Here is a 27,500-nt window from a genome sequence, read left to right on the forward strand (position 1 = left end):
TTAACACATTAAAAAAAAAAAAAAAGAATCAAATAAGACACAACGGATTGAATCAGACCCTCGCAGTCACAAGAGGGTGAGATGCTGACAACCATCGAGGAGCTCCTGAGCGGAAGGCTAGGTTAACGTGTCAATAAAAAACAAAAAAAAAACATCAATAACAACAAAAACAACACAATCCAAAAAAAGCTGCTCCAAAGTGACCAGCGTCCTCCATTTAGTTGCGGCTACCTGCACGACGCAAGTGGTCATCAGGCTGGGAGGAGAGCTGCGTTCAACACAGTCAGGTCTAAAGAACTTTTAGGACATCCCGGAAGGTTCCAGGACCAGGGACTGAACCAGGAAGTGGTTTTGATGTTGGGGTTATGGCGACAATTGTTATGGCACTTAGCGTTTAGAGCAATCGCAACAAGCCGGCTAATCGCTAACTGTTTGGACTTAAGTTACTGATAAATGCCGTTTATACGAGAGAAACACAATTTAGCGATATCCTGCTTTGCCGAGTTAAAAAGGCCAAAAAAGCATCTTCTGTTACAGTTCTGACATCACCCGGTCTTATTGCTATTGTACGACGTCCCGCCGTTTATACCACCAACACACCCCACATTGGAAATACAAGGCTTATCGGCATCTACCCAACCTGAACTGTATCATGGCGAGCCCAACTGTACGAATTGGTGAAAACGAGAGAGACAAAATATGAAGTAGTATGCTACGGTGTAAATTGCAAGTTTGGATCTTCGCTATAGGCTCTGACATGCCAATTTTTACGAAATCTCTGTGATTCTTGCGCGATTTTCAATTCCGACACACAAAAGCAGCTGAACGAACAATTATGCCTCGTTTCCACCAAGCGGCACGGTTGGCTTCGGTACGGTTCCAGTTGTACACACGGTAAAATACATCCTTTCTTAAAGTTACGCTACAATATCAGCACAGAGTGAAACTTGAACAATGCCGTGGTAAACCGAACTGTACTGCTTGCTGGAAATACGACTCAATTTAGAGCCGGGTTGTGCTAACTTGTGGGACAGGCCAGGACGGATTTACACAGGAAAATGAAGCCTTTTTTTTCCACAAAACCGTACAGGCCGCTTCAATTTGGTACGCTTTCAACGGTACGCTACGACAAATTACACGCTGTCTTACTACTATGCTACAATACCACGCCAAAAGATCTGGCGGTGAGAACACAAGCCTGGTTAGGATCTACTCGAGCTGTGCCATGCTAATTCAACTCTACCACTAAGACTAAGTTTAGAGTGGATCTGCAATTGGGAAGACAGTGCGCGGTATGCTGAAGAAGTCCCATGGATTACAGTACTCTGTACAAGACAAGATCAAGGTCACCTCACAGAGACTTTGCTGAGTCACTCTGATCATCCGGCGTCGACGGATCATGTCTGGAGGTGAAAAGCAGGAAAGAAGAGACGCGGAGGGGTGCGGGGATGGGCTTCTGCTTTTAGCGCTGATTAGCTGCCGCCGGCCCTCCCCCCAGCGTTGAAGACGGACAGATGACACCGTTTCCTGGCAACCGCCATCGACTGCTTCCTGTCAACGCAGCAATGTGCCCTGTTGGCTCTCCCCCCGCGGGGATGTCAGATGTGCGTAATAATACGTCCCAATCATATCAGGGGCAGGGCTATGGAGGGGTAATTGGTTTATTAGGGTTGTTCTATTGGGACACTGATCCCTCATATGTAGGTATACATTTTTTTTAATGATACAAAAATTATTTTGCGGACTCGAAAAGATCCGGGGACCTCAGTTTGAGAAGCTATGGTCTGTGGTGGTGGAGGCCCAGGGGGGTCTGGGCGGGCCGTCTGTCAATGTACATATAGAGGTTTTAAAGTTAGTAAACACAAAGCGTTCCCACTGAAAGCTCGGGTTTCCTCTTCAGCCAGCTGCTGCCTGGCTACACGGGGAATTTGGGTCATGTGGCGCATTGCCAGTTTGGCCCCCTTTCCCACTGGCCCTCCTTGTCTGAGATCTTCAAACTGTGCTTGCCCCCCCCCACCCCCCTCCCCCTTTCCTTGTCTCAAAAGGCAGGAAATTTGTTCTTTCCATGCATGTGTAACCTGAGCTGCTAAGTTAAGCTAAGCCGTTCGGATAAAACATCCCTCATTGAAGTCACGTTCCGCGTTAGCGTGTAGCTCGCTGGCTTCACATGGAACTACAATACATACTGTAGAAACACACAGACACACAAACATTGTAAGTTGGTGCTCAAGTTAGCACAAACATGTTAACTAGCACCATTCTACTGCTCTTGTCATACCTGTGGTCGTAATAAATGACCAGTTGTGACGAGCGCTAAAGCTAACTACGCTGATAGCGTGGGAACAGGAAGTGCTAACAAGACGAACAAGATTTTGGAATTTGAACCGTCATTCGTGACATCCCGGGAAATCTCGACTTAAAAAAAAAAAAAAAAAAGTTATTCCACTAGCGAGTTTTGCTTTTTCTTTGGCTTTTTTTTTTTCTTACAACAAGGATTGCAAAGGGATAAAACATGACAACAACCGTGGAACCCAAAATGTCAGCGCATCAGTTAAGTTTTAACTCGCTTTGACACTTCTTTGAAGTAAGGAAGGTTAAAAAAAAGATGTTACTTCAGAATACTCCTGTTGTAACCCGGAATGGATGACAGCGTGTTTGGGGTTCTCGGGGGTCAAGGTTTCGGGTCAGCGGGGGTCCGGCGGCGTGTGCGCACACCTCCTGTGTTTTAACGAAGCGGATTAGCCGCCGTTCACGTGAGATCCGGACCACTTCTCACTGCTGCGCCACCTTTACACATAAGTGACCGCTGTAAAAAGTCCATTAGCGGTCGAACACTACATTAACAGCCGCGTTACACTTATGTCCTGTTTTAAGCCCAAGTTTTGACAACCCCAGCGGAGGCGACGGGTGGTCTTCCTGTGTGACTTTCCCCCTCTCTGGTCTGTCTGAGAGTGACACGAAATACATTTTAGGCAAGCGCTTCCTTTTACAGAGTGCTTACAGACGCTTTTTAACATCTTCCAAAGAAGGCAAAGAAAGCACGTGGAAGGTGGAGTAGCGGGAAATGAGTGGATGGTTTATGTAAACTTGACTCTGATTTTGGTCAAACGGCTATTCATGTCAACCCCTTTAACGCGACCTTTTTATGATTACAAATTAGCAATGTAGCGTTGTCCATCTGTTTAGTAACAGAGTTCAAATTTGGTAGCAATGCGACAAAATCTCAATGAGGAGTTTGTCTTTTAAGGACGTCTAGAAATGGAAAAATTGGCTTGGTTTCAAACCACAATGGCAGACCTCCCTCGTCTTTTGAGGCATGGCTTTATCAGGTTTTTTTTTGTATTTCTACCAAATGTTGTGTTGCTAAGTGAAAATGGCTTCAGGGGTTGAATTGTCAAAGAACTCCAACAGGTGCTCCATCCACTCATACATTTGCTAGCGAGCCAATCGTTGGGTCTGAGTCATCAGATTTTGTTGCCAAACTCCACCAACAAGCAATGACCAAAACTAAAATGTGTGACAATTTAGCATCGCCCGTCTATGTAATGTCTATCGTTCAAATTTGATAGCAATAGGTCGAAATCTCTAGGACTAGTTTATGTCTGAAGGACCTGTGGAAATGGCTGGAATGACCCAAAGATGACAAAATTCTAACCAAATTGCCAGACTTCCTGTGTCTTTTGGGGCATGGCTTCTTGAGAGTTCTTTGTGGGTCTACTCATGATGGACATGTCTACCAAATGTCATCTTGCTCAGCGAATCTGGATTCAGGGGCTGAATTTTTAAAGAGACATTTAAAGCAAAGTGGGTGTCAGGCTGCCTCTGAATGTAAACTCAGTGTACCGTGGTGAAAGGTAAGAAAGGGGATGGGCTAGCCAGAGAATACAGCGGACTTCCTGGTTTAGAAATCAATCAATCAATAATCATTTAAAAAAAAAAAAAAAAAAAACAAGAACAACAAAGTCACACCCAATGAACACAAACAATGTGCAAACTTGTCTCGTATAAATAGACTACAGTCGATGCACCGTGGAGCAAGGCTAGGGATGAGCACTCGACAAGTTCTCCGTTATGGATTAATCGGTGAAATGAATGAAAGTATTAAATTCTGTCACTTATGGGGCCCACCGAAGCAAATAAAGTGTGTATATTTTATGTTCCTTGCTAAATGGAGTTTTGACTATCCATTTATATACAGTATGGAAATGAGACATTTTCCAGTCTTAAAGGCCCTCTGGGGGAAACCCCAACTACAATGTTGCCCACGACGAAAATGAGTTTGACACTTAGCGATTGCCATAAATCTTACACGGTCCATCAATCGATTGTAATGCCCATCCCTAGTCAGTACAGTAACCGCATGGGTCTGTTACTACCTGTTTCTATGAGTTGTGGGAGGGTATGCTGAGGCTCCGTCCAGGGTTCAGCAATCCCCATCTCGAGTTCAGGGTTCAAACCCAGTCCTGCAGCGAGCGCTTGCAGTGCACCAGAAGCCTCGGCGCCCCCTTGCTCTGAAGCGTGTTGATGATGGCGTAGATGAGGCCCAGGATGCACAGCACCAGAACCAGAGGGATGGTCACCATCAGGATGTTCATGGTCCGCTCCTGGCTGTCGTCCACTTTCAGCACCACGTCCACCTCGTTGGTGTCCTCCTCGTGGCTCTCGCGCTCGTCCTCGTCTTTGTCGCCGTCCGTCCGGCCGCCGCCGTCTCGGTCCTCGTCGTCCTTCTTGTCGACATTGTTGTCATCCTCGCGCCCGGCGTCCGGGTTGAACGGCGGCTGGTTGACGTCCGGATATTTGTCTTCGGCGTCCGTGTCCGGGGGGTCCAGGTCCACGCTGCAGCCCATGAAGTCACGCAGGATGGACTTGGGGTAGCCTGGCTCGCTCTTCATGCGGTGGTTGTCAAACTTCCAGTACTTGGAGCCCTTGTAGAAGTAGGTGTACGCTGGAGGAGACAACCACAGCCACAGAATAAGACCACCATATTGTGATAATCTTGTTAGTTTAGGAAAATGAAGACCTAATTGTGTTGCCTGACTTTCACTATTGTTAAAAATGTCAAAAGCTTGGACAATGGACAAATGTTTTCTAGCACGATCGACGATAAATGCCTAATTTTATGATCGGAATTTTCCTGTAATATCATAAAAAGCCGACTTTTGTGACTCAGTTTGAATAAACCTGTATCATACATCTGTTGCTGATTTTGCCCTTCAACTGCTTGTGAGAGAACAGAACGTTGTGCGAAAAGTACTGAAATAGTGAGCAGTTGGACATGTGCATGCAAAACTTTACAGAGGGTCAAATTGTCAAGGCGATGATGGCGATTTTTAGGATCATCCTAAAATTTCACCCCAAACCCCAATTTGGCTAACTTTTTGTGAGTAGTGTATTGTGTGTCGTTGAACACAAGGCGTGCTGTGTCTGGGGTTAAAAATTCCCATTCCCTCCTGACAATTGAGCGACCACGCCCTCATTCTTTGTTTCAGGCCTTCCCTGGTGAGTTTGCGCCCGGCCCCCACACCTTTCAATCCCATCCACCTCACTTCCACTCAGGAAGCACTCTGCTCGTCTTTCGTCATCTGTGCTAATCTGCACTCACCTCCGTCGTCACTTAGGAAGGCCCCCTTGGGAGCCGAGGGGACGGAAGACCCCCACACGCTGATGGGCTTCGGGTAGCCTCTGTCGGCTGAGCGCGACTGTTCGTTAAAGCGCCAATACCTGCGAGCCAGGACAGAGAGCAAACATCAAGTCCTCATGTCAAGTGAATCTCCCTGTTATTCTTTTAAAATGCACCCCCCTTTCCACAGCGAGCCCCTGCAAAAATTGCTACATCAGAGCCATAACAAAAGATACAGCCCTTTGGTTTTCACACGGAACCTAGCAAAGCAGTATATGCCACATTTTGGTCCCCGCCTTTCCAGCATTCCTGCTATTTTTACGGTTGCCTCCGAAAGGTCAAAAAATGACGACTTTTACAGGCCGCGCAACTGGAAAAAGGAGCAGGAAAACGTTAAAATTAAAGTAGCATGGAAACCATACGTTCTTCGGGGGAAAATAATTCTAAAAAGTTGCACAGTTGCTCCTGATGCTGCGTCATTAGTAGGTAAATGAGGAGCTAGTGTTAAAGTGATTTGAGTACCTTCAAGGCAGAAAAGTGCTATACAAATGAAAGTCCATTATCATTTACCAGAAAAAAAAATACGTTTGAGTATATTCCCATTTTTTTTCTATGGGAAAAGCGCTGTAAAAGACAAAATGTTTCCTTAAGTTTGGCAGTTAAAAATATTTTAGCTCAAAAATCTCAGTAACAGTAAACCTTTGTATAAAGTCTAAAAATCCGTTACACTGATGAACTGATATTCGATGGAAGAAAAAAAGTGCAAAATATCAGATATTAACAAATAAAATCACTTCTGTCATTTCATGTCTTTGAGTTCTTGTTAAAAATGTTTTTGGAATGCTCAATAATCAACCTTTGAAAAATTTAGGCACTTATAAGTAACATTTATTTACACGTCGGCCAGGTTTCGAACCAATGATTTAATGGATGTTTCGGGGGGAAAAAAAATTAAAATTAAATTTAAAAAAAAGAGATTCCTCTCGTGAGAATACTCATCACGATAGTTGATGTGTCAGCACTATCCGTGGCTGGTGAGAATTCCACCAGGATGCCACGACATTTATCACAGTAAGCACAGGTTAGGTTTTTAAACAAAATAGTCTCCGTTGGGATAAATAGTGTATGTATACTGTATACCATTGCTTCTTATCAGTACCCTCAACATTTCTGCTTTTGTACAGTTTAGAAACACGTGGGTACCTTTACCTTGACCTGGAAAATGTCCAAACAATGACTGTGGAGTCCAGTAATTATGCGCTAAGGGTTCATTAGCGTAAAGGTGAATCAGAGAGGTTTGTTGTATTACCAGTCTCCCTGAAAGAGGTAGGTGTAACCGGAGGGCTCCCACCAGATGGCCGCATCGATGCGGTCGTAAGGAATGTCGCGGCCGTAGTCCACCAGCTCCAGAGGGTAGCCTTGCTCCAGGTTGGCCTCTCGGAAGAGCCAGAATCGGTTTGCTGGAGGAACGACAGGAGAAGCTTGATTGAGTCTTCACAACGTGGTGGAAGGCTCAAGTCGCATGACTTGACTCGAGTCAGAGTTAAGTCACCAATATTCGGACTTCAGACTTTGAGTCCGAATGAAAGACTGGACTTGACTTTGCGTTGGTATTCATGAGACTTGAGTTGACTTAGACTTGAACCTTCCGGACCGGGACTTATTTTAGATAGAAATGTTGTTTTTGTGTATTGTTCATCAACCTGGAAACCCACCATACGCAACACTATGCAAACCACATGAACGTCACAGTTGAGCTCACACATAGCTGGACATTACCTAAGCTTCAAGTCGGTTATGTGTTTAACTGGGAAGACGATAAATAGACAATAGAGAGACTGGTTATTGTAAATGTGACTGAGCGATGACTTATGACTTGCTTAACCCAAGTCATGATTTGACTCAACTTAACTTGAAATTTAGTTGGGACTCTACTTGACTCGCTTGACTTACGTATATGATACTCATGACTCACTCCCACCTTTGCTTCGCAAGCATTACAGATTATTTGACAACACGCACGTAAAGGATATGATTGGCATCACTAAATTGCAATTAGTGCGTCTGACGCCCGTTCTGATTGGTATATTGTTTCTCAGATTACAATTACATCCTCCCTTTGGCTTCAGTTGTAAGCCCTCACTTCCTCTCCCTTCTAACTACCCTCCTGCTTTCAAGTCAAAGCTCTGCACTCAGCATCTGGACAGAACAAGAAGTTGACGTCATGGTTGTGGAGGATCCCATAACTTCATGACTCTTTTGAGCTAAAGGCTTGATTTCCTCCTGCTGGATGACTTGACTTCTTTCTTTCGGCCACCCATTGGGAGGGGGAAAAAAACAATGTCGTGCCAAATAATCCATATAACAAAAAAAGTGAGTTTTTATTAGCTTGTATAGAAATAGGTGTGAGTTTGGAGTGTCTGCCCACCCAGTAAGTGTGAAATTAAACGAGCGAGTAAATCTTTAGACATCTGCCAATTTGCATAACAGTTCAACTAATTTACAGTTCATAATACCGCACATCCACTCGCAATAACTTTCTCCGCCCATGACTTGGCAGCTAGGTCGTGCAAAGATTCGCCGTTTTCAATCAACGGCTGGACTCCACTGTATGAAACACTATCATGTCAGAGCCAACAGGTAAGCAGAGCTGCATTGAGTTTTGTTACCAGCACAGATAGGCAGATCGCCATGATTTTCACTCCTTCTCAAGGTCTGCCAGCTTTGGCTTGTGTCCTAGTGTGACACTGGGAGGCTTGCCTATGACATCACCCTGCTTCTCTTCATCATCATTATCATCATCATCATGCTCATCATCATCCTCCACAGTCCAGAGTCGGGCTGGATCAAAGCCTCCTGGTTGGACAAGCTGAGCTGCAGGGTTGTAAAAAGACAAGCCGCTCTTGGGGACTCGCCGTAAAAATAACGTCCCACGCCGAGGGAGATTTATGAAGAATGTATTCCATGTGGAGGGGAGGCGTGGTCCTTATGTCGTCAAGCTCCGCAATCTGTTGGACATTTCTAACATGATGAGAGCAATGTACAGTTTATACAGTATCTTGTGTTTGGCCACATGGTGCCCACTTGTGAACACCGACTGCACTTATCCACTATGTGTATCATAGCACAGGATGGAGCGATGCTTTTCAAACTTGGGATCCGCAAAATCTTTTGCAATGAATAATTATTGTGTTGCGAAATGAATGAATACGTTTGTGTGTCTCCAACGCACCTTTGAAGAAGACGAAGCGGCCGTCGTGCCTCTCGTAGGCGGCGTCGATGTCTCCGGGTAAACCTCGCCAGAAGTGTCCGATGGGCATGGGGTAGTTGTCCAGCACTCTGTTCCTGCGCACCCTCCAGAACCAACGGCCCTGTTGGAGACCAGACCCCTTAGATTATCAAGCAAAACGTTTCACGAAACATGAATCAGCATCACAATCATTTTATAACAATGAAAGCCCCAGTGACTGATCGTGGGGCAGGCTAATAAAAGCAGCAAAGTAAGTGGGGGCCGAACCTCGGGATGGTAGACAGATTTACACCGAGCGTGGCCATTTATAAGCCGGTGAGTCAGTCGCCGTGACCGTCCGGGGATAAAGTAACGGCGAGCTGCTCCGAGCAACTTGGCCTTGGCAAGCGCCCGGAACATTCGTCCTTCACGGACAAGCGAGGAGGGCAGACGATATTTGTGCCGTCCGCCATTTTCCTGTTAGGATGAGGCAGGAATCGACCGCGGCAAAATGAGCGGATCGTTGTCGTTCGGCATTGAAATCAGATAAATGTCTCCACGTATGACTCTCTGCTGGGGACAAACGGCTGACGCGGCAGAAAAGAAGCCGCATCCAATTTCTTCTTCTACAACTACGGGACGGGCACAAGGTCATCAATGACGCGTCGGCAAATCTTTGCCTTGTTAACGGAGATAACGTGCTGATTCATCTTAATTCACATAAGTACACGAGAGCATTTTTTTTCTTATTTTATCATTTTGTTTGATCATGAAACAGGAAGTCTTTGCGGCTATAAACTGGCTTTGTTTTGACATTTTTCTAGGGTATGTGCGGGGGGAAAGCGGGTGCGCCAGCTTATGTCGAGATCTTAAAGGTGTGTGTGGCTTAAAAAGTTGGATCTCGTACTTCGTTATCTTAGATAATTTTGTCCCATGTTTTTGATCATGAACACTTGGCTTTGTTTGGACTTTTGGAGGGAGATTGAGTGTGGGGGCGGTGGAGTGCGCCAACTCATTCCGGCATGTTGAAAACGGTATGTGGTTTAAAATGTTTGGCAGAGGCTTCTCTTATACGCACTTGATCTTATGACTAACAGGGATAACAAAGCATTACCACACTACTGATGTTCACAAACAAAAAAGCTAAATGTTCAACTTCAAAGTCGCGTTCAAGGGCAATTTGGGAGACAAACAGCATTAAAAACAACAAAAAGATCTGTATCATTTTACGGCGGAAGGTTCTGCAAGCGACAAGTTGACAGTAACCAAGAAGAGTTTGTATTTTTAAGTGTATTTAAGGGCAAAGTGTTCTCTGTCAACTGACTGTCTGTTGTCGTACTAGACTACAACTACCGGAGACAAATTCCTTTTTTTTTTTGGACGTACTTGGCAAAATAAAGATGATTCTGATTCTGAAATGCCAGCTGGCCAATAGGAAAGTGGAACATTTTTGGGCCGAAAAGGGAACTTTTCCCCGCTTGTGTGGATCCAAACACCTGACCACACCTCGCCGCTTTATTGGCGTGCCGTCTCGTAAAACACAGCCGCCCTGGCGTTTTACAATCTCCGGCGACGAAACAGGCCTGCCCGTCGAGTGCACCTGACATTTGGATTCATTTAAATGTATAATGTAAGCAAGATGCTATACAATGATGAATTGTGTTCATCGGGGGAACAACTTTGAGGTGGTTAATACATGAGCGCCTATTTTAATTTAATTTAATGGCACCAACACAACTTTAGTTGTCAAGCAGGCTCAATGTTACCTTGAAGACAAACATCTCTCCTCGGAGCATGGCCACCGTGTCGAAGTTGCCTTCGCAGATGTCGGGTCCGTAGTGATCCGGTCTGTCGGTGGTCCTGGGCCGGTCCGGTTGGCGAGGAGGAGGATTGTGCGGCGGCCGGGGGTCCGGGCGGCGCGGCGTCACGGTGGGCAAGGCCTGAGTGGGCCTGTTGTCATGTGTGCCTGCACATTAGAGAATCAGTTACTTAACACTTGGACCTCCATTTTTGTAGAATGCGCAACATATGCCGGAGCGCAAATGGCGGCATATCTTGATTTTGGTGGAAGTACAAGCCTCGCTGCCGTGTTTGCCAATTTGGCAGACCGGTCAGTGCCAAGATGGGAGTACCGACGCAACGAGGGTGTGTCCTTTGACCCGGCGCATGTGACAATTTGGTGACTGGAAGTCAGTCGAAACTTATTCGCTCAGACCACCTGCTCTAACTGTTGGCGCAAGGTAGACTGCTGGTCTAATGCGATTTTGGTGAATTTGATCAAGGTGCAGACAGACAGGTATACGAGCTCAGCGGACATATGTGTCTTGGATCATACATATTTCATTCAGAAATATGTGAAGAGCAGACATCGATGTGGTGACCACTGTCAGTGGTGGGGCGGTGCCCCAGCTCCCTCTGCTGACCAACCGCCAACTGCTAGCGAGAGTAACCCTGGGCATGTTTTGCTTTTTGTTTGCCTTCTTTCTCACCGTAAATCTGCTGAATGCCTCTGCGGTCGTCGTCGGGCAGCTGGAAGTTATCCGTCTCCATCCACTGGTAGAAGGGCGCCATGATGGCCAGCGGGTTGTTGGAGTGCTCCAAGCCCAACGCGTGGCCCAGCTCGTGGATGGCCACCAGGAACAGGTCATTGCCTGTGTGGGAGATACAAAGAAAGGAATTCATTTCACCTTTTTTATCCTAATGCACACAAACTTAGGTCGAGTTATGTATATATTCATTCAACACAGCTAAAAAGGTTTGTAACTGTGCTTAAGTATTACCAAATGTGCCGGAATATAGTTACCGTCCTCAAGATTAACTCAAAAGTTATTCCATTAATCCCATGAGGGAAATGAAGGACATTAAACTTTATAAGACATGATAATGAACATGTGCTTTGATTCTAAAAACAGAATTTAGGGGAATCTGGAAACAATCTCAGTTGACGAGCCGGTCCGCATTCCAGCACATGATGAACATCACAGAGGAGCACGGCGAGCGGATAATGGCGTCTGTTCATTGTTCTCTCTGCGATGATGTCACCGGCAAAAGAGATGACCCGGAACACTAACGGCTGCCGATACGCATCGCGCAGTTCCCTGTCCGTCAAGGGACGCGCTTGTTCGACACACTGACCCACTTGATGTGAAAATAAACGACTTGACCAACGTGACCCCGTAAGTGTTCCCTCAGATGAGGAGACCCCCACATTTATTATTTATCACTTCGCCGAATGCTCACGGTGAACTATGAACTGAGCTAACTACTGTACAATGGAAACTCTTTCAAGGGTCTACAATTTGGCGTTTGACGCGCAATTTGGGGCGGTAACATGTCACACAAAACTTCATGTATGGGTCTGTTCAGTGAACGTTAAATAATTCATTCCGCGGGTGTGGAAGAAGTGTGGGTTTTGAATGAACCCTTTCCAATTTTCCTTATTACCTATGGGGAACAATTGTCTGTTTTTACTGCATTGTCTGCTGATTGGTCATATTTGGGCCCTCATGTCTGGCTTCGTGCTGTTGAGAAGCGCTGATGTAACTGCATGGGAAAGTGGACACGTCTTCACACACACACAGACACACACACACAGCCCATGCAGAATTGGAGAGTCACATGAATGTCCTCATGGCAGCACTCAAGCAGGCCACGTTAGCATTGTGCAGCTAGCCAAGCGCTAACGAAGAGCGCAGACAAAGAAACCTTTGTGAGCTAACCATGGCGACGCCTAACTGGCTTGAGATCGCCATGCCCCACAAAATGTTCAGCCTCCGCGTCCGTTGTCCCGATTCCTATCCAGCCGTCATTCCTCAGCTTTGTGACCTGTTCCTCACCGAGGAAGCCGACAGTCTCGCCGCTAGAATGGCTGGCTCACAAAACGTACAAAAGGTTTATGACCTTTTACGGCCAGAGGAATGAAGGAGTTCTTCTTCTTCTTTTGCTTTAGGTGCGTCAGCGCGTGCGTCACATTTGACACTTCCGATAACATTGTTGGGACACCCAAGCTTTGTTTACTTTGATTCACACAAATAGATCATCCGTAATCTACTCCAACTTTTACAACCCCGATTCCAGTGAAGTTGGGACTTTGTGTTAAACTTAAATAAAAACAGAATACAATGATTTGCAGTGATGATACAATGATAAACTTAAAATTTTATGGCTGCAACATGTTCCAAAAAAGCTGGGACAGGTGGCAAGAAAGTGAGAAAGTTGATGAATGCTCATCGAACACCTGTATGGAACATCCCACAGGTGAACAGGCCAATTGGGAACAGGTGGGTCCCATGATTGGGTAGAAAAGGAGCTTCCCTGAATTTCTCAGTCATTCACAAGCAAAGATGGGGCGAGGTTCACCTCTTTGTGAACAAGTCCGTGAGAAAATATTCCAACAGTTTCAGGACAATGTTCCTCAACGTACAATTGCAAGGAATTTAGGGATTTCATCATCTATGGTCCATAATATCATCAAAAGGTTCAGAGAATCTGGAGAAATCACTGCATGTAAGCGGCAAGGCCGGAAACCAACACTGATTGCCCGTGACCTTCGATCCCTCAGGCGTCACTGCTTCAAAAACCGACATCAATGTATAAAGGATATCCCCACATGGACTCAGGAACACTTCAGAAAACCAATGTCAGTAAATACAGCTCGGCGCTACAGCCGTAAGTGCAACTTGAAACGCAACTATGCAAAACAAAAGGCATTTATCAACAACACCAAGAAACGCCGCCGGCTTCTCTGGGCCCGAGCTCATCTAAGTCCACATTTCAAAGTTCAAAAGCCAGCATCTGTGATGGTATGGGGCTGTGTTAGTGCCAATGGCATGGGTAACTTACACATCTGTGAAGGCACCATTAATGCTGAAAGGTACATACAGGTTTTGGAGAAAGATATGCTGCCATCCAAGCAACGTCTTTTTCATGGACGCCCCGGCTTATTTCAGCAAGACAATGCCAAACCACATTCTGCACGTGTTACAACAGCGTGGCTTCGTAGTAAAAGAGTGCGGGTACTAGACTGGCCTGCCTACAGTCCAAACCAGTCTCCCATTGAAAATGTGTGGCGCATTATGAAGCGTAAAATACGACAACGGAGACCCCGGACTCTTGAACAGCTGAAGCTGCACATCAAGCAAGAATGGGAAAGAATTCCACCTACAAAGCTTCAACAATTAGTGTCCTCAGTTCCCAAACGTTTATTGTATGTTGTTCAAAGAAAAGGTGATGTAGCACAGTGGTAACCATGACACTGTCCCAGCTTTTTTGGAACGTGTTGCAGCCATAAAATTCTAAGTTAATGATTATTTGCTAAAAACAATCAAGTTTATCAGTTTGAACATGAAATATCTTGTCTTTGTCGTGTATTCAATTAAATATAGGTTGAACATGATTTGCAAATCATTGTATTCTGTTTTTATTTATGTTTAACAAAACGTCCCAATCTCATTGGAATTGGGGTTGTATGTGAAGCACTTTGTGAGGACCTCTTTGTGAAAAGTGCTATATAAATAAAATGGACTTACTTACTAACTTTGTGAATGCTGGGGAAGTGGAAGAAGTCATGTTATTGTTGTCCACCCTTTCACACCCCCACCCCGTTTTTGTGACAGTGGTCTTTTCTGTCTTCTTATCTACAAACATAAAACAGACAGGGCGGCTGAGCTGAGCCAGTGTGTGCGTGCGTGCATTCATGTGTGTGTCCCACACTAAGAGGGAGTGTGTTGCACTGGGGCCCATGCGTAGACCGCCCTCTTTGTCGCCGCACTCTACTGATTAAGGCCTCAAAGTGCAGCCAAAGGACCATCTCATCTCAACCTTAAGATGGACACGTCTGACGGTCTTTAAACGCGCCGTCTCGCTCTGCTGCTCTTTGGGTAAACACTGAGAATAGCTCTTCAGGACTCAAGAGCTTATTCGTGTGGCACAGCTCAAAGAAAGAACCTCACTCAGTGAATTGTGCAGACCTCCCACAGAAAATGTCGTCGTACCTTCATAGATTGTAGCGATCTACAGCCTTTCCTCGAATATTCATGATTCACAATTAGCGACTTTTTCTCCACAGCATAACAAAATCTGTTGTTGGGAAAAATCTGATGTCACCCATGAAGTTTCACGATTTGGGTGTGGGCGACGGCCTATTGGACGAACAAACGTGTGCACAAGAGAAGACTTTGAACCTGAAAATTGAGCAACTGGACACTTGCTACACCCCATCGATGTTTTAAGATTGCAGACTCATCGCTAATCACGTCTTTTTTGGCAACAATGCAATCTGCCAATTTACGGGACTTTCAACTCGCCCATTGCTGGTGAAAGATAGCAGCAAAATGTCCAGCCAACAAGGCGACTACTGCGACATCAATGCGACATCAATGCTAGATTACTAGCCCGTCTATGGTATTCTGCCTTGTGTGTTAGCATCAAGCTAGCCGACTTTCATAAGTACTGTGGTTTGGTTAAACACACAACGCGTAACTGTCTGTGTTTTGTGTTTAAACTTCAACTTGAAATGGCAACAAACAGTTTACCGAGGTTAATAAACACCCGGACCCTTTTTTTTCAAGAACTGCTTACGATCTGCTCCTTGTTCCGAAGCTCGCAACCCAAGACAAAAACAAATCGACCAAGTGGTGGTTCTGATCTCGAAAAACTAGTAAGTCAGGTCACTTGTACATCAAGCTACCGCTGTACCTAAAATATCTGCCTAAGTACAGTAACAAAGTGTTCATACTTCATTACTTCCCACCATTGTAATTCACTGGCCAACACCGCACTGGAAGACTTCCGTCCTACCTTGTACATTCTGGTTTCCGATGGTCCACGGCTCGTCCGAGTCAAAGTGCGTGTCGCCGCCCATGCCGGGCCCGGGGAAGTAGGCGTGGGCCAGGAAGCCGCCCTCGCCGTCAAATGGGGAGCTGTCGCCGTGGTAGCCAGACGCAAAGAAGAGCATGATGTCGGGCTCCTTACGCCGGCCGTACTTGATCTCCTGGTAGGGGATTTCGTCAAACGTCAGTGGGGTGACGCTCTCCCACACCTGGAAGGCCTGCCGGATGGCCACGAAGGAGTTGTACTCGCCAATCTTGGGGGTGTAGTTCTGGATGCTAAGGGACGACAAAGAGGAACAAACATGGCACATCTATTTCATTTGTTTATGCATTTCCGTCGGCCCATTATTAAAATCCTCTTGTGAATAATGTCAGCTCCACACAAATGTTTTCTGCTTTGGTCCGGACCTCACAACCAGATACGTAAACACAACCCAAGGTTCATACATCACGACAGCTGGCAGGATGCAAGTAGGTGGATGAAAAATAAAACATTTTAAGTGAATTTTGTTGTTTATGGTCATGTTTATTCATTGTCCAAAATCTAATTGAATTGTAAAACAATGTTTGACATTGAAGAAAAAGAGAATAATTAATAACAAGGCCTCTGGTTAGATTTGTGTTTTAACAGTCCAACCACTTTAAAAATACTAAAGTCTGTCTTTGGCATTCTAAGTACATTTTGTGGGGTCTTGCATGAATTAAAATGAATTTTAACACCCACACGTTTCCTCAGGGGTGTGCGTGCAATTTCTAAAAGTACATACTTTCGAGCTGTTGATTTGTGATATATTTTTCTATTACAGTATTGTGATAATACTGAAAATCATGATGCTTTTTGTTACTATTATGGTGACATGAAATGATTGCTCTCTAATTTTGATCAACACTAACCTGTACGTGAGACGGTTCTTGTTCCATTTGTGTCCGGTGAGGGCGTAGCGCTTCCGCCTCACGTTGGTTTTGATCTGGCCCCCAAACTTGTCGGGCACGCCACAGCGGGGTCTCTTCATGGCGCTAGCGGGCAGACAAAATTGCACATTTTTATGTTTTTGCACCAATGCTTCTCAAACTGGAGTCCCAAAGCAAAGGGATCTGCAAAATAATTTACAACTAAAAGGTCTGATATGATTGTTGCATATCTCTACATGTCTAAAGTTATTTTTTAACTACACTCCTACAGGTTTGCTAACTCTATGAAATAATTAACAAAAATGCTAGCTCATGATGACATGTCTTTTTTAGCTTTAGCTTTAGCTTTTTTAGCTTAGACGTAGACCCGAGAAGCAAAACAATGCACATCCTTCTCATAGCCGATAATGTCGAACAATTCTCTTCAATAAGGCAACTTTATTCTCGTAAGATTATGACTTTTCATTCCGATAAAATACATCTGTATATGTGTAATGCTGCTTTTTGTTGTTGTTGAAAAATCCAATTGTATTCTCATGACTGTTATTTGTTATCATAACCTTGTTTGTTATCGTAACATTGGAACTTTTTCCTCAAAGATAGTCAACGTTCTAATTCCTCCTTTAGGGATACACGCAGTAGTTGAGGGGCTCCCGAGAAAAACGTCTCCCCTGTTCTACGCTTTATACGGCGCTGTGTTTAAAGTGTGTAAATGTGTGCTTACCTGATGGTTTGCGGGTCCATGTATCCGGTGATTTCCAGGCCGTAGAAGCGTTGCATGTCGCTGATGGCGTTGGCCAGGATCTGCGTGGAGCGCATGGTGGACATCTGTCTACTGGCCTCAGGCAGGTAGCCGTACATCCTCAGCCAAGACTGCACACACACGCGCACACAGGAGAGAAAGAAAGAAATTGTCGATACATGCATTCATACACACAATCATATTTAGTCTTCAATGAACCTGAAATGCATCTTTTCATTTTCATTCAAACAATTTGGGCAAAATCCCAGTGTCCAGCCATCAATTCATGTAGCGCTTGTTGTTAGGGTTCTCCTTACACATTCGCACCTTCAAGTCACTGAGCGGTTATTGATTTTGAGCTACAGAACATAAAAAGCCTTATTCAGCGCAAATCCATTCCAGTAATTTGTCACAATATGTCAAATGATTGCATTTACGTGAATGGGAGAAGGCGGATCAGCTGTGTGTGAGTGAGTGAGTGAGTGAGTGCGGTTTCGGCGTTGTGGCTTCATGACAGTTCGGAGGGAGGAAATGTGATACTTGAATCACAGATGATACACCCAGCTGTTGTATCGAAACTCAATATATCTCACACACACACACACACACACACACACACACAAACGGCTAAGACTCTAGAGAAGTCTAAGTCCTGCGGGTCACGCCCGTTGTGCACAATGCAAAGTGTTTCTGAGAAAGCCCTATGTTGACACAAGCACTCCTTCCATCGCATATTAAAAAACAAAACAAAAAAAACAAACTCGAGTATTCCTTCTCTTCCTTTCCTTCTTTGGTTTACACCAGCTGCACCATCGTTCAGGACAAAGTTGACCAGCAACTGGTCTAGTTTGACAAGAAGATATAACATACAAGAGAGTTTAGAAAGGACTTGAATGAGAACATTATCCTGTGGGAAATGATCAAATTTCACTTAATTGGTCTAAATATCGTCATTCATGTCCATTTGATGTCTGCCTATTTTAATTTTTTTCTGTGGAAGCTATCTCTAGCTATCGCTAGCTGAAAAGGTGAGCAATTTGCTGCATTTCTGAAACGCCCTAAAATGCCACAAATTGGTTTTGGTGTTGACGAAGCACTGCGATTTGTGGCAAAAAGGAAACCCGGCAAAAAGGCATCGTTCCTGACGTGACTTTAGCATGGCTAGGGGATTGGCTCAATTTACATCGTTCTTAACAACTTAATCATCTGCTATAGTAGATTCTACAAGCCCTTTGTACCCATGGGTTTCTTTCTAGGAGTGGCTGCATTTTTACCGTCCGTCAGCTAAACGTCATCTCCACAAAACCTCCTCGTATGTCATCACTTTCCTCAACAAATGGAGAAATGTTGTCACCACTTAGCACCTGCGCTTCAAAAACAACAAATCCAGCAAAGTGTGTTATTGTGAGCGTGTGTGTGTGTGTGTGTACGTGTGTTTATGTGCAAGGGCAGTAAGAGGCATACAGAAGGCTGAACTGAATGTGACCCTGACCCACCTCCGCCTCCAGATAAGAGAGCAACACAGAATGTGAAACACACACACACACACATATTACTACTAATGCTGCTAAAGCATCGCGTGAAAATACACAACTCATGCCTAAATATCAATTACGTCCAGTTACCAGGCAATTAAGTGAGACTAGACAAGTTTTTCTTTTGCCACAGTAACTTAGGACTTCACCTATAAAGAAGTGATATAAAGAAGCTTCAAAGCAAACAATGCTAATGCGAATTCCCTGAAGTTCACCAGGGTGAACGTTATCCGAACGGACTACTCGTGTGCATATTTCATCTGGTCTGTCTGGGAACGGAGCAGAGCATAAAGCCCTTTGGCGGTGATGTTGTACAGCAGCTGCTCGTGATCCCGACACGCCCACCGTGAGAGAAACAACGACAGAAAGAAAGAGCGGGTGTGTCGCGATTCACTTCCACGACTAAAGTCGGTGGGAAAAGAGAAGCGCGACTGTCTGCTTGCAGAATTGACAAAAATGAGGTCATACCCTTCCAAGCGGTACCATGGCCAACCCGACTGCACTGCACTGTCGTAGAAAAGCACTGGACAGCTAACTTTTGGGTTCAGAAAATCCTTAAAGATCTCCAATGGAAGGCAAGTCAAGACTTGATTTTTGAGGTTGAATACATTTTTCATTTCTTGGGTAGTCGGAGTGGCAACCACGGTAAAAAAAAAAAATATAAAAAAAAACATATTACTTGAATATGGAGCAATAGAGAGGTACATATATTAAATATGATGGAAATATGGCACATTAGGATTGCATAGAACATTGAATATGATGTGATTTTGGTACATTATAACATAGGCATATAAGCGTTTAATCAGATGAATATGTTATATGAGCGTTGTATAGACAGTAAATATGATGTATGCATGCTAAATTAAAATAATATGTACATTTGGTACATTCGAGGTGTATACACATTACAGTAAATACGGCCTCCCAGACTCGAGCAAAACGGTTTTCTTCTTGGAAAGAATATTGGTTGTCTGCGCTCCGCCATGACAAAGCACTACTATCGCGCCGCATTTCAAGGGAATGAGAGGAGCCGCTTTGATTGGACATGATTGAAGTCGGCTTCGATCACTCCCACAGCAGTGCAGACCTCCCTCTTTTACATAGGCTGTGTTGTGCTGGTCCACAAAATGAACCCGCCAGCGCGCAGAGTTACGCCACGTGCCGCATCGGTTTTACACCAGTCACAAAACTAGAGCCCTGTAGCGCAGTGAAATTCTTATATTTTTTGCATAGTTTCCCCAATGTTTAAGATCACGATTCAGAAAACAACAACAAAATGACACGATCCAAAGAAATTCCAGAACTGTCGATATATAAAGTAATTGGCATCGATCAGTCTGGAAAGAGTTACAAAAGCCTTTTCTAAAGCGTTAAGATTCCAGCGAACCATAGGGAGAGCCATTATCCTCACATGGAGAAAACATGGAACAGTGGTGAACCTTCCCAGGAGTGGCCGGCCTACAAAGATTACCCCAAGAGAACAGCAATGACCCTTCCAGGAGGAACTCAGGACAACTTCTAAAAGAACTGCAGGCCTCCCTTGCCTCAGTTAAGGTCGGTGTTCATGACACAACAATAAGGAAAAGACTGCAGGGCAAAAAAATATGTATATCACAAAAAATATTCAAACATGGTAAATAAAATATCATGTAAATGTGGTACATTAAACATATAGAAATCTTACATATGATGTAAAGATCGAGGTTTATGGCGGTCATGTGACGATCTCCAGATCCTATTTTGCATCCATCGAATGGAAAAGCTGCCCGGACAAGAGGACACGTCGTAAAGAGTACGCAGTCGGCTTGCAGCCGTCGCGTATTTAGGGCGATTGCGAGGTCAAATCGATGGTGGCGCACGACGACACAACGCACTCCTCACTCCTCGCCTCGTCTAAAAGCATCGAGTCTGGACGCTCATCTTCCCTCATCAGAATACAAAACAAGAAGCCAGTGCGTGTGTGCGTGCGCTTGCGTGTGTGTCAGAGCCCTCATCGATGAAATGTTCTTTCAAAAAAGTCCTTGATCGTACCTGCCAAAGCCAGCAATATACTAGGAGTTGTAAAAAGCCGGAGTGTGTGTGTGTGTGTGTGTGTGCGCGTGTGTATGTGTGTCCACTACAATGTCAGCCAAGATACGAACACAGCTTTTATTTTGAGCTTTGGTCTGCTGCCATCTCGCCACCCCCCCCCCACACACACACACAGCACCCACCACACCAACTTTTCCTCCAAACCTCCCAGGAGGAGGATAAGTGGATGGCTGAGAGAGGCTGGAACTGCTCGGAATGTTTGATTTCGTCGGGAGTAGGGCTTCTCAAACTTGTTCGCTCCAGGATGTCCCTTACAGCTGAAGTTCTTATGTCAGATATGACACACGCACAGAATATAACTTCATGCTTCAATACCCATTGACATTGTGCTGTAACTTCTGGTGAACCTGTCTTGGCCACCAGTGGGCAGTATAATAGTATTATAGTCACATAATACACAAAGAAGACGGTCTCTTCTAAGCTCAGTAGACGGCATTAATATTAGTTGTTTTGTATATTGCATATACAATATATGCCTGCGAGTTTTGTTAGATTGTCTGACTACATGAATTGCTGCACTGTTTTTGTGTAAATATCCATTAACTACCGTGACATCGCTGGTAGTTTCGTTAGCCCATCTACGGCGTTTTGCATTTTGTGTTGTCATTAAGCTAGCAGACTTTCACAAGTTACATGGTTTGGTGAAATACACGACGTACACATACATTCTGCCACCATCGAGCACTCCATTTTTTTCAACATCTCAAATGTATGCTCTTATCTCAAGACAAATCACTGGCCAGGGGGACGGCTCTTGTCTCAAAAAACATTGTTGAGGTTGTTGAGGTGCTTTTCCCCCACAACCCGCTTCACTGAATCTACCCCATGCCTCATAACAATGCTATTTGTAAATGGCTTTTTCTTGGAAATAATCCATCAAGCGGAGCGTTTTTAAAAGTCAAATGCAAACGTCATCCGTAACACTCAAGTCAATTTGGTGGGCGCAATAATGGAGGCGACTGGATCCAAAAGCCGTCCCAAGGGCAGACAGAACTCTCCTGGAATAATGAACAGCAATCCTCAAGAGACTGCAGGCAAAGGAATAGGACAACGGTGACACGGCAACAACTACAACAGGACTTCTTAAACTTTTTGCTTACAGCGGTAATCCTTACGCCAACTAAACCGAACCACCGTGTGTAACCCTAAATGAAAAACTTTGAAAAATTCGTCAAATTATGATATTAAAGTTTAAAAATAGATTACAGTCATATTTTTTATTTTTTATTTTATTTATTTTTTTTAAATTGGACTTCATAACGGTGACTGTGGCTCACTGTGGAATTATGTAGTTAGTTATTATTTCTGTATTTAATAAAATTTTATTATTACTCAATATACATTAATTATGAGTTAAATGTGGTAAAGTAGACGTATATAGACATGAAATACGATGTAAACACATCCACACACTCCTGGTGTCAGTGTTCTCTTTGAACGTCCCACGATGTCCTTGCAAGTGCAGACTCGAGTAGGATTTGAGGTCAAAGGTCACTCCAGACAAACAATGACGCGCTCTCTCTGGATGAAGCGTTCTCACTTTCCAGCCAGTGGAGCACATTTCAACCGTGATCGTAAACAACCACCACCGAGTGCTCGTAAGAAACAAGACGCCCTGGAAACAAGGAGGTCTGCTGTTTTTTTTTTTTTGTTTGTTTGTTTTTTTTCATTCATAATCGATGTAAACTTGTATTGTTTTAGCATAAATCTGTTTTGCGTTTTGGAGTAATAAATCAAAGCACGTACAGTTTTGGGTACGAACATGCCTCGGCACATAAACTGTTCATCTGGTGAAATATGCTGACTATGCAAACGAGCGCTGGAGCCAAATGTGTCATTCACACGCTAAGAAGGGGGGAGAAAAGAAAAAAAGATGACGCCAGTTAAATTGCTCGTCATATAAAATGACAATTAAACTGTCTAAATTATGTTGTTTCTTACGTTAGCGGAAAATGTAATAGGCTCAAAATGTGCCTCAACATCACTTGTGTACCAAATGTTTCATCAAAATCAAGGTTATAGACAATGTTTGAGTCATCTTAACTGTCATACAATATTTTACATCATTAGACAGAAGTACGCAAATTATTGATATTCATATACTCTATAATTAGGCATATTTTTAATTCATATTATATAATTATATATATTTATAAATTGAGAGTCATTGCAAACATTTAAAATTATGAATAATAAACAAATACAATACAATATTAAACCTGGTGTAAAATTAATGTTGATATATTATGAATATTTATAGATTATAAAATCAATAAGTATAACAATTAAATATCAACGTGTAGAATTATTACTAATAAATACAATTATTCATATTAAAACACATTGAACAACTGTTCAGAATTCATATTACGCAATTGTCAATATTTGTGAATAAATAAATAAAACTCAGGAATATTATTCATATTAAACTAGCAGTGAATGTTTATACAATAATAAAAATCATTCTATTTAATTTAGTTAAATGATAAACAATAAATAAGTATTTTATGTAATATTATACTCTGTTTACGAATAATAACAATTGTAAATATCTTTACATTTTAATGGAATTATTACGCATTTTAAATATGCATAGTAAATAAATAAAATGTGTAAAATTTATATCAAATACACGTATGTGCAAATTAACCAAAATAATGCAATCTAAAAAATTTAAATTATTAATGACAGATAAATTATCATAACACACTTCTGTAGCATAATGTTTATTGTTTATAATTAATTAATTCATTGTAATATGAAGTAGTATATATATATATATATATATATATATATATATATATATATGTATGTTGGACTTTAGAGCGATCTGATCGGCTTGATCGGTATCGGCCGATAATTAGCATTTTATGCTGATCGGCTTTAATGTCATAATTCGCCGATCCGATCACTGACGTCATTGATCGGCTCCGCAAAAGCCATTGAGGCAGCGTCGCCGTCGTATACAGTATATTTGAATCCAAATGCTAGTTTATTTTTAGCTTTCATTTACGATCACTGACCGGATACACTCGTTACCGTGGCCACAGCAACAACAATGGATCGCGCGTGTATTTTGTCGGTCAAAAAAGAACAAAATGGGGAAAAACGTGCGGTGGTGGGCACCAGTGCTCGGGAGAAGACGTTCATTCAAGGATTGCTTGAGGTATGTTCCCGTACTTTTTATACGATAAAAATATGGCAAGCAGCCAACAAAACGTTATGTAGCCTAGCATGCTCATGCTAGCACTAACGGTTGTATGTGAACATGCCGGCGTTCTGTTGAATTACGCTCTAAAGTTTCGGACTTTTTTTTTTTTTTTAGCTTTCAGTCGGATCTGCACGGTGGATACACCTCGGCCGCCTGGCGTCGAAATAAAAAATATTTTGCGTTTGTGCGTGTCGTGCTCAGTTTTGCTTCGAGCGCGCCAAAAACTAGCGTTGTCGTCTTCTACACGCTGGAGGCATCTGCGCATGCCCAAACCCTGGTACATTATGGGAAGCGGTCATGTTTTAAGCATTACGTTCAAACAAGTTTTTGTTGTGCGTTGAAACAAGTTGGGCCTGTCTCGTTTTTGCACTGATTGCACCCCTTGATAGCCGTTAGCGGAAAAAAAATTATCTATATTTTAGCTGCATCGTTACATAGGCCGCAGGGTTCAGAGCGCACACACACACACCGTCACTAAGCAACAACAGTTTGTGGAGTTGCTCCTCAGTCAAGACATTGTGTAAAGCCTATGTCTTTTGTCTGACACGCACACGCACTCGCACACGCACACACACGGCAGAGTCCAGCGATGTTAATGGCCCCATCAAAATGTGCGCTAACATGACTCTCTTTTGCGCCGCCATTCTCCAAGTATGAGAATGCGGGGCTCCCTCTAGTGGTACAGATAAGAACCACTGGCGAAAGTAGAGTTCAGTTATGTTTAACTTTTATGTATGAATACATTTGCAGTTCATCTTCGAAAGCGGTTTGTTTCAATGCCGCCGTGGCTTACGTTATTAAAATGTGCTTTTTGTATAGTTTTTTTTTTTATATACTTTCGTGTCATTTCTTTGTGATCACGCAGGCTTTCTCTACTTGTACGTGACAGAATCATTGCCTGAGTACAGTACAGTTGTATTTACCTTTTAAGTATTGTTTGAGGTGTTACTGGTAAAAGGTTTGAGAACCACGATCATAAACAATTAAATTCAATAGCAATGTTAGAAATAAACCTTTTGTCTTGTTTATAGGCCTATATGCTCCTGCACTTTTTTACGCTAGTTCTTGATATACAGGTTTTTTAACACTGCAATAAAACATTTGGGGGATGCCCTGTGGGATGTTGTTGAATCTGGGTGTCTTTTTTTGGGGGTGGCAGGGGGGTCAAAAGCCCAACATGCCTGCGTCATTATGAGCCAAAGACATGAAGATGGCTCTACGTGGTCCACATTGGGTTCCTACCTCCGAGTTGAAGCCGCCGCTGACCTCCTCCTCCTCCTCCTCGGCTCCACGCGCCCCAAGCGCGCACACGCACACCGCCAGGAGGAGGCTCCGTCTCCAGAGCAACCGGGTGGAAGAGCCGGCCATGGTGCGGGGGTCTTCTTTGTAGAGGAAAAAGACAAGAGAAACGAGCCACACACACACAAAAAAAAAAAAAAAAAACGACTAGAGGCTGAGTTGCATGCCGGGAAGGAGCTCCATGTCAGCAGGCGGCGACGGGCTGAGCCTCCATGTGGGTGTCAAGTGTTTCTCCTTTGTGGATTTAAGGAGGCTGAGCAATCTTGCACACAAACACACGCACACAAAAAAAAGTGCACTTTGAGTTTGTTCCTGAGGATTTGTAACTTCCTCCTCCTGAGATAAGAAAGCTCCCCTGAGAGTCGAAAGTGAGAAACTCCACCGCACCTGAGCGCCTAATTAGTAAATGAAAGCGTTGGGTTGTTGTTTTTTCTTCAGTCGTCGCTGCATGAACAAAAAAAAAAAAAGAAACAAAAGAAAAACAAACTCGCATGGACTGACACTCGGCCGTCAAGTGCGCTTATTCGGGCAGCAGGACGAGCAGGACGCGAGTGATGAGCTGCGCGTGAGTGTGTCCGTGTCAAGCTGGCGGGAGCGCGCAAAACAAGGCCTGACCAACCGGAAACGAGGTGTCCGAGGGGGGTGGGGCTGGCACAATAAAAGTAACTTCCGCAAAGGAATGGTTTGCGAAAATAAAACACGTGACAGTACAACTTTTCACTCCAAACTTTTTTTTTTTTTCTCATCCAAGGTAAATTTTCGTCTGGAAAAAAATAATAAAATAATTTTAAAAAATCATACAATTAAATATGATAACAATTTCTTTAACATAACTTATCTAATAACATCTCATAATATATCAGGTTTGTGCTGTTTTTTTTCATTGTAATATATTATTTATTACATCAATTAAATATATGTTAGTACAAAAATGTTATACAGCATATTGTGTCATACAAATCATTGTATAAGAATTTGTGTTAATTTAGATTTTAAATAGATACACATTAATTTTAGTTGAGCTATGCAAGTAAATAAAACCAACATATTTTATATTATGTTTATGTTGTCAGAGGAACTATTATTTTAAAAGAAATTCCCCAAAGTATTTGACACACAAATTCTCAGGTAATAATATTACTGCAATTACTTTTCTGTAACGTTTTATTCCATACAAATTATATATACATACATATATAAATAGAGAGAGAGAGAGAGAGAGAGAGGGGATAAATGGAGAAAATAAACATCATATTTTAATATGAGGATTTGTGTGTTCAATGCAATTCCCATGCGTTGTTTTTTTTTTTTTTTTATCTTTCTGTCCTTGTACATATTTCCACATTAATGCCAATTTCGAACGCGCCCTAGCACAATGCAAAACCTGAGTTCGACCAATGCATTTCAGTTTTATTTTGAAAAACAGCCTTTGTGATGGATTGAGTGAGGGGGGGCCCAGTGGAGGGGGGTGGGGGCTACATCAACAACCTTTGTGCAGGGAGGTGGCATGGAAACACACACACACACACACACACACACAGTCTTTGAATAGGATTGGAAATCGCTGATAAGCCAAATTGGATATTAAAACCTCCATAATGTGCGATTCACTCCATTTTGCAATGATGCCTTCCAGCTTGCACGGAGGATGAATAAGCAAATATGATATGGCCGCATGACTTCATACGAATACTAGTAGCAATGTGTGTTGTGGTGGTCCACTCCGCAAAAGACGGGATAAGAGGGTCTTACTTCCTGGCACAGTTCCTCTCGTTTCCTCTGGCCGTGAGTGAGAGAGACATGTCAGTATAATCACGTCTTTATCTCCTAACTTGATCTGAGGCCTCAAGGAAGGAGCTGCCACCATAATTGCCACGTTTAAATGTTATTGGCCCAATGTTGGCGAGGCTGCGGCTTAGAGGTCTCTGTGGCCTGGGGGGGGGCGCACTAGGAACGACGAGGCCCACTGAACACACGCAAAGATTGTTTCCTCAAAATCAGCCAAAGTCCAACAGGATTTGTTCCAGT

The 27,500-nt window shown here is 43.5% G+C and overlaps 1 protein-coding gene across 2 annotated transcripts; it reads right to left on the reverse strand.

Annotated features, from left to right (window-relative positions):
* Positions 1-152: 152 nt before the first annotated feature.
* mmp15b (matrix metallopeptidase 15b) lies at positions 153-25,907 on the reverse strand. Of its 2 annotated transcripts, none has more exons than XM_061705201.1 (10): positions 25,416-25,907; positions 17,316-17,464; positions 16,574-16,696; positions 15,648-15,955; positions 11,339-11,500; positions 10,616-10,815; positions 8,853-8,991; positions 6,930-7,080; positions 5,603-5,721; positions 153-4,945 (listed from the first exon to the last, which is right to left on the reverse strand). In XM_061705201.1, exons 1-10 carry the CDS (start codon positions 25,539-25,541, stop codon positions 4,452-4,454), a joined length of 1,971 nt encoding a protein of 656 aa, XP_061561185.1. In that variant the 5' UTR covers positions 25,542-25,907; the 3' UTR covers positions 153-4,451. The 2 variants fall into 2 exon arrangements, with proteins under 2 accessions (XP_061561185.1, XP_061561175.1); XM_061705191.1 differs by having other exon boundaries at positions 8,853-9,009.
* Between the last annotated feature and the right edge of the window lie 1,593 nt (positions 25,908-27,500).

The sequence above is a fragment of the Phycodurus eques genome, chromosome 2, assembly GCF_024500275.1.
Source record: "Phycodurus eques isolate BA_2022a chromosome 2, UOR_Pequ_1.1, whole genome shotgun sequence".
Classification (NCBI taxonomy): domain Eukaryota; kingdom Metazoa; phylum Chordata; class Actinopteri; order Syngnathiformes; family Syngnathidae; genus Phycodurus; species Phycodurus eques.

Bases quoted from the DNA above. Each gene is read 5' to 3' on its own strand.
- mmp15b (XM_061705191.1), bottom strand. From the start codon at position 25,541: ATGGCCGGCTCTTCCACCCGGTTGCTCTGGAGACGGAGCCTCCTCCTG. The intron at 11,501-15,647 runs GTAGGACGGAAG...TCTCCCACACAG, and splicing joins CGGAAACCAGAATGTACAAG to GCAATGACCTGTTCCTGGTG. The intron at 7,081-8,852 runs GTGCGTTGGAGA...TCGTTCCTCCAG, and splicing joins CCGCTTCGTCTTCTTCAAAG to CAAACCGATTCTGGCTCTTC.